Here is a 7750-nt window from a genome sequence, read left to right as displayed (position 1 = left end):
ATAATCATTTTTATATAAAACAAAAATCACGCGATTAGAAATAAATTCAATATTTTGTGTGACACAGTACTTATAAATGAATTATTTATATTTTTTATTTGTGAAAAAAATAACAGTTAGTTCAAAGTTGGAAGTAGAGAGATAGAAAGTGTCTGAGGAAGACAATATGTAAAATGAGTAAAAGAGAAAGAGAGAGAGAGAGAAATATGGAAGGAGGACAAAGAGTAGAGAGAATGAGAGAATGTGTGTGTTAGTATGTGTGTACCAGCCTCCCTCATCTCTTCGTCATTCTCATATGTATAGTCAGTGTCCTCTCTTGGTATAACTCCTCTTTCCTCTCTTTCCTCTTGGACTCTCTAGAGACAAGACCAACTGGTTTAACTCGTCTGTTCGTTAACCAACAACCTTTCGGGGAATCGTATAGGAGGAGTCGCAAAACGAGAGACTACCAATTCAAACAACGAAACCCATCGCAGAAACATATTCTTCCATTCATTTTACACATATTCCCTTTTTTTTTTTAATTATATATCATTTTATTTTTATTTAGAAATTATTTATAAAATTATCATATCCCGAATTGTTCCTGCAACGAAGATACAAAAATCTATGTCAACGTTATCGATGGTATTTTCTTTTCTAGGGGGTGGAGGTGGGTTTTAAATAAAAAAACAACAAAAAAATAGAAACGTAAAGAAGAGGAGATGTAGAATAGTTTTTGTAGTTGGACAAGGGAAAAAATAACACAGGAAACAACTCGATCCATCAATCCCGTAGTTATTGTAGAAAACTTATCGAAATTCGATGTAGAATAATAGAGAAAAAAAAAAGGTTGAGACGATACTCGGGATAGAAATGATATTTTAAATAAAAAAAAATAATCAAACGAACACACACACGATGACAGAATGTTGCTTGCTTGCTTGCTTGCTTTTTCTTGCATTGCTTATATAGTAGAAACCATGGATTCAGCTGAAATTATTCCTGCCATAAGTAGCGAGCAGCAGCTGCGACAGTGGATCCTCTTGGATGGTTTGAAATTTCATATGTTAATGTGTGTGTCTGTGTGTATGTGTGTCAATTTAATATCTTTTTTATTATTTTACATTTCAAATTTCGTATAATCATATTTTTCTATAATATTTTCCATTAAAATTGCATACCATGTATATATATATATTTTTTTTTTCTGTTCAATTCAAGTATGGTATTTTAAACGTGTCACGATAAAACAAACGATAAAACAAGAAAAAATAAATAAATTACAATGAACGACAGCATTGTTGCGAGGAAATGCTCGTACATCACGCGGAACAAATTGGGTGTCGTGTTGTCGTTAACACACTTGGTGTATTGCCTGACAGACGGACAGACAGACAGACAGACTGACATAAAGGAAGAAGCGTGTCGAAACGAGAAAAAAAAAAAAAAGCCATAAATATTATTCATTTTCCCTGATTGGTTGAGAAGAGATAGAAAAAATATTTTAATAAACATGTGACAGAAATATCAAAGAATATTTTTCATTACAAATTCTGATAGGAAGTGGTGTATTTGTGTGTGTGTGTGTGTAAAAGTGCTGAGATAACGGAAAACAATACAAAAAAAAATCAGGTTACTCGCGTGAATTCCAAAGCTTCTAAACTGAACGTTTTATTTTTGAAATACAAAAAAAAATATATAAAAGAGAGAGAGAGAGAGAGAGAAAAAAAATTACATGCAACATCTCTTTGAAAGAAGAACTTGGAGATTGACCCCGTCGCAGTGGCACGCGTCCCGCCTGTTTTCAATTGATTAAGTAATAAAATTCTAACGACGTATAACTCGGCCACTCGCTTCTCTCTCTCTCTTTCTCTCTCTCTCTCTCTCTTTGACTCTCTTTGACTCTCTTTGACTCTCTTTTGATGTTTCAACTTATATTTTTCCTTGATTATTAATACCATAAACGTTCGTCATCATAATTATGCAATTAAAAACAAAAAATAGGAAATGAACAATCATCTAAATTTAATTAAAACAAAAAGTGGTTGAATATTCTCTTAAAGTTTTCTTTTTTTTTTTTTTTTGTCTTTTTTTTAATAAGAGATTAAAAATATTTTTAGAATAATTTTCTTTCTTTTCCGTTTATCATCCAATCTCATTGGTAAGTCAACGCGAGATGACGTCGTTCACTGCAGGAATTTGTTCATTCTCTTTCTCATTTCTGCATTCTTTTGATTCATTGTCCCTGGTGAGATTATCAACGTAAGATTCCCAGAAGTCGTATTTATATATAATGATTATGCATGACTCAGTGTCAGGATCACGATCGCGAGACATTCTTAAATTACCACTGCCATAATTCCCCCCCCCCTGGCCCTATTGTCGAGTAACCATGGTGAAATTTCATTCGAAAATTTGTAACACTTTGATGGCGGAAGAAAAAACAAAAAAGAACGGGGCTGTGTTCATCACTTCTCGTTAAAAATCTTTTCTTCTTTATTACATCGCAAAAAGCTTTTTTCTCACGGGCAAGCACACACATATACAACACGTACACGTGTGTGTGTGTGTGTATGGCACCCCGGCATAAGCGGCCATTTTTCTTTTCTTTTTTTATTTTTTTCTTTTATTCTAGTTCGTCCTACGTACGACAGAAATTTGTAGAATGGAACGAACCCATTCTCTCTATCGTGTTCTCGTCTCCTTTTGTTTCGCAGATGAGAACAATTTGCGAGCTGAAGAGCCCTCTCTCTCTCTCTCACTCTTTATGAACGTGCATATGTGTGTATGTGTGTGTGTACTTGTCCACGCAGTCTTCTATATCGATCCCCCGTTGCATCTGCCATTTCCGGTTCACGGAAGGTTAGCACGTTGCTATACTTTTGATCAAATCGTTCTGGACCTTGAAAACTTTTTTATATGATTTTTTTTTGTATTTTCACAATAATATTTCTTCGTTGTTTTCTAAAATTTACATCGGTTGGTCAATCAATGCACGAGGAATCTACGAAAAAAAATTAAATCAATGCACGAGTTTCTCGATCATTGACGAATATTTTCGTAAACTCGTGGATTGAAAATTTTCTTGATAATCTAATTTTGAATGTGATAATCGACGTCATATTATTTTCATTAAGAAATTTCTCTTTTGAATAATATTTTGTCATTATTTTATTTTCAGAGAGACAATCGATAAAATAGAAGAATCAAAATGGTGGTGTTCGGTTTGGTCTCGGCGGTCGCCGGGTTCGTCAAGATAAGATATCTCATCGACAAAGCTATCATCGATAACGTAGTATTCAGAATTCATTATAGAATCACTGCTGCGATTTTATTCGCCTGTTGCATCATTGTCACTGCCAATAATTTGATAGGTATGTGTAACAATTAAACTTAATAAAACTATTCGTAAAACTCTCTCTCTCGAAGAAGAAGAAGAAGAAGAAACAATTTTTACAATCATGATCAACTCGAAATACGTGCATGATCCTTTAAGTTAATTCATTATCCGTTGAAAAGTTTAAAAATAGAAACTTAACGAGACAAGTTTTGAAATGTCAAACGTCTGACTGCTAACTCTCGTACTACATTCTTGATAACTTGTGATTAGTATGAAAGAAGTCCTCTTCATTTAAGTGTAACGAGGTATCATGTGTCCGAGGACGTGAAGCCTATCTTTATTGAACATAATTGCATTCTATTCTCATCTCAGATTAAACAGATCATTATTTAGATAAATATACGGATTAAATCAAATGAATTTTTCATATATTTTAGGGGATCCAATAAATTGTATATCGGATAATGCGGTACCAACTCACGTGATAAATACATATTGCTGGATAACATACACATTTACATTGCCGACAAATAACATGAAAGAAGTTGGTACCCAAGTAGCTCATCCCGGTCTTGGTGGAGATTACAACGAAAAGAAACTCTATCATTCGTATTATCAGTGGGTACCCTTCATGCTATTCTTCCAAGGTATTCTCTTTTACGTGCCGCATTGGATGTGGAAGCAGTGGGAGGAAGGCAAGGTCAGAATGATATCCGATGGTATGAGGGGTGCCATGGTTGAAACCAAGCAGGAACGTGAGATCAGGACTAACAAATTGGTCGAATATATCTTGGATACTTTGCATTTGCACAACAGTTATGCTACCGGTTATTTCTTCTGCGAATTACTTAACTTCGTCAACGTTGTAAGCATCAAAATTATTATTCCATTTGAAATAATAAAGTCAAATAAAATCGGGGCAAAATAATTAAGATTAAATCTCGTTAATGGGGATTTTATTTGTTACAGGTTGGCAACATGTTTTTCATCGATACGTTCCTGGGCGGTGCATTTTTAACATACGGCACGGAAGTGATAACATTCAGCAACATGAATCAAGAACATCGTACCGATCCGATGATCGAAAGATTTCCAAGAGTAACCAAATGTACATTCCATAAATTTGGTGCTTCCGGTTCTGTACAAAAGCTCGACGCTTTATGCGTTTTAGCTTTGAATATTCTTAACGAGAAGATATACATTTTCCTTTGGTTCTGGTTCATTTTATTAGCTGTTTTATCAGGATTAGCTGTTCTATACAGTATGGCGATCGTTCTTTTACCTAGCACTCGCGAAACCATTCTAAGGAAACGATTTAAATTCGGTTCGGCATCGGATGTCAGTACGCTCATCAGAAAAACTCAAGTTGGTTTCTAATTTATATTATTATTTTTACAATGAAATATCTTTCTTTTTTTATTTACAGGTAACACACCACCCTCCGAAGAACACGATTAATTGATTCCGTGTTCTCTATGAAAACGGGATTCAGTTTTAAGTATGAAAATCAAAATTGATATTGTTTTAATTCACATTGGTAAACACTTCTAAGGAAACTTGTATTATTACATCATTCACAAATGAATTATTTATATTAATTTATATATCTTATTGTTTTTCAAAAGAATTACTCGAAAATCGTGTTTTTTCGGAAAGGGGGTTACCTGTATTTAAAAAACATTGAAATATATGATTGGAAAAAAAATATAATATATATATTTTTCAGGTCGGTGATTTCCTGTTGATACATCTGTTAGGTCAGAACATAAACTCGATGTTGTTTACCGAAGTATTGAAGGAACTCTGCCATCGGTTGCACCATGGTTCAGGAAGCAGCGCGTCACCCACGTCAGTTCCATCAGCACCGAGCACGTTAGAGATGTCACCGATTTATCCAGAAATCGAAAAATTCTCAAAGGACACGGAGATCTAAAAAACTTTTCATATACAACGCTACTACCACCCCTAGCCCCAGCCCCATCTCCACCACACCCCCCAGTTTGTATTTCCTTCCTTACATCCCCCGTTATTATAATTTTCCTATCCAATTGTATTTCTAATTTTGATTATTGTGATAATTATCCCGTCGGTGCCTTCAACGATTATCCTTTTTTATTTTTTCTTTTTTGTTTCCTCTCGTTTTTCTTTCACACTTTTCGTCCCACGCGAAAAAAAGATGATGCGTATTTTTCTCATTTTTTGATTTTATTATTTTCCTTTTGCGAAAGAAAAATATATTTTTCTTTTTTTTTGTATTATCGATTTTTTTGTCCAAACATCGTAATCATCATCATCACCACCATCATCATCATCATTGTCATTATTATTATCGATCGATAGATCGATAGATCGAAGCACGACGAGCCAAGACTAGATTTGTATTTTTAGACGAACTACGAGATTAAAAATTCTCGGCAACGAATCGAGACAATGAATCTCTTATGATTAATTCTCATTCCATTTTTGTTCTATCGAATTTAAGGGAGCATAATTTTTGTGTTTTTAGTTTATTTTTTTCTTTCTCTCATGGATAGTTATGAATTAGAACACGTTTAGATACACGTTTAGTGTTTAGAGATTTTTTATTTTTTTTTGATTTTATTAAAATTCTAATTATAGAAAATTGAAAACGTATTCGTTCTACCGAGTTCATTTCTTTCTTTTTTAAATCATCGAATTTATGAAAGATTTAGAAATAATGCGAATTTCTTATATCGAGTATAGTAAAAAATAAAAAAGAAAAAAAAAATTAAGGGAGACATATAGAACCATTGTACAATTTGCTAATTATTAAAGAGAAAAGAACAAACAAACAAAAATATATTAATCGAAGAAGGTAACACAACACTCGTTATTTCTGTTCTCTCATCCGCGAGACGTTCGTTTCGATTCCGTAAGAATTTTTAATTAGTCCTCTTAATGTGAAAAATTTACGTACGTAATACGTAAACATATTACAAACATAAACGCGAACGAATTTTTAGTTTGACGTAAGATTTAAAAAGTTAGCGAGTAAGAGAGAGAGAAAAAAAAAAGTGGGAGAGACTAATCTTCAAGATTTTTTATTTTCTTTTCTTTTTCTTTTATTTTGTAAGTTAAACGAACAGTAATTAACGTTGCTAGATTATAGGATCCTATTTTGTTCACTTTAATCATAGTTTTCTCTATTCCTTTACACATTCCTTCTTTTTTTTTTTTAATTAAATATAAATATATATATATATATATATATATATACACACATGTATGTGTGTACTAAAAAATATCGATTAATGCGTAATTGGTGCAATGACTATTAGCGAGGTATAAACAAACAAACATAATTAAAACTTGAAGGCGCGTAGTGATAAGAGTTTTACACGTTTTACGAGTTGGAAATTAGTTTTTTCTTTTTTTTTTGTGAATTAAAAAACAAGGTGGAACGTTGAATATAATTTTGAGATAGATAGAGAAAGATAATTGTTTTTTCTTTATATCACACAAACAATATATTAATAAGTAATTCTTTTTACTAATTAAATAGAAATATATTTGTTTTAAGGATGCCTAAAGTTAACTGTTTTTTTTTTTTTAAATCGAGTCTCGAATAACTCGTAAGCAAATAAAATAATGAAAATATTCGTACCGAAGCTGCCTATAAGAATACTACCAAGTTTATATTATAATATATGGAATCGTTTATTTTGAATAATGGCATAAATATTCGAAATAATATATTAGTGATTTTACGTTTCAGTATATATGTTTCTCAAATATTCGTGTGCCAACTTTTCAGATGAATTCACTTGGATTTTCTTATCTCGGATATTCAAATAGAATATAATTTCGTGTAAAGAACTTTTGAACGAAATTTCTTTTTCATTGCGTTTAAAATTATTATTTATGCCACTTGAAAAATTAACTTATTTCATAAATGTACGTATAGAAATTTTAATTCCCACCGTAGTTTATAAGAGAGAGAGAGAGAGAGAGAGAGAGAGAGAGACGAGTGACAATATGATTGCAACTATTGTTTAAACTATGTGCCTTTTTATAGAATATAAATCTGATAAAGTATATATGCGTTAAGTAATAATATGATATAATATTAAGTTAAATGAATTAAAATATGCATCGGCTAATGTTGATTAGTATAAAACAGATGTTAAGAATATATATTTCAATTCCGAATTAAAATTAAGAATTCTTTAAGAAAGAATTCTATTATGTATTCGTCCAAGTTTCTTTTTTTTTTTCTTCTTCTTTTTTTTTATACGAATTATAATAAAAAATAATAAACGAAAAATATCAACAAGTATAATATGAATGATATACATATATATATTTTCTTTTTAATTATGTTATAACATAGTATTATTTTTATACGTTCGTTTTACGTGCTCTTACACACGGGGGGGGTGAATTAATTATTAATATTTTTCTGTTTCA

At 31.7% G+C, this 7750-nt stretch overlaps 2 protein-coding genes across 4 annotated transcripts in view; one reads left to right on the top strand and one right to left on the bottom strand.

Annotated features, from left to right (window-relative positions):
* The window catches only part of LOC106786639 (innexin inx3), a 15194-nt gene extending 8667 nt beyond the window's left edge, over positions 1 to 6527 (top strand). For both annotated transcript variants that reach the window (XM_014748249.1, XM_014748248.1), the window contains 4 exons: positions 3164 to 3356; positions 3760 to 4187; positions 4292 to 4687; positions 5049 to 6527. In XM_014748249.1, coding sequence (XP_014603735.1) covers positions 3194 to 3356; positions 3760 to 4187; positions 4292 to 4687; positions 5049 to 5255 — 1194 coding nt within the window. In that variant the 5' untranslated portion in view covers positions 3164 to 3193 and the 3' untranslated portion in view covers positions 5256 to 6527. The remainder of the gene's footprint in view (positions 1 to 3163; positions 3357 to 3759; positions 4188 to 4291; positions 4688 to 5048) is intronic.
* LOC106786635 (dedicator of cytokinesis protein 3) overlaps positions 1 to 7750 on the bottom strand; it is a 37115-nt gene that overhangs the window by 19699 nt on the left and 9666 nt on the right. The gene's annotated exons all lie outside the window — the stretch shown is intronic.

The sequence above is a fragment of the Polistes canadensis genome, unplaced genomic scaffold, assembly GCF_001313835.1.
Source record: "Polistes canadensis isolate GaletaPanama2010 unplaced genomic scaffold, ASM131383v1 scaffold_79, whole genome shotgun sequence".
NCBI lineage: Eukaryota > Metazoa > Arthropoda > Insecta > Hymenoptera > Vespidae > Polistes > Polistes canadensis.
Note: the sequence above shows the minus strand (reverse complement) of the source record. Positions and strands in the feature narration are given on the sequence as shown.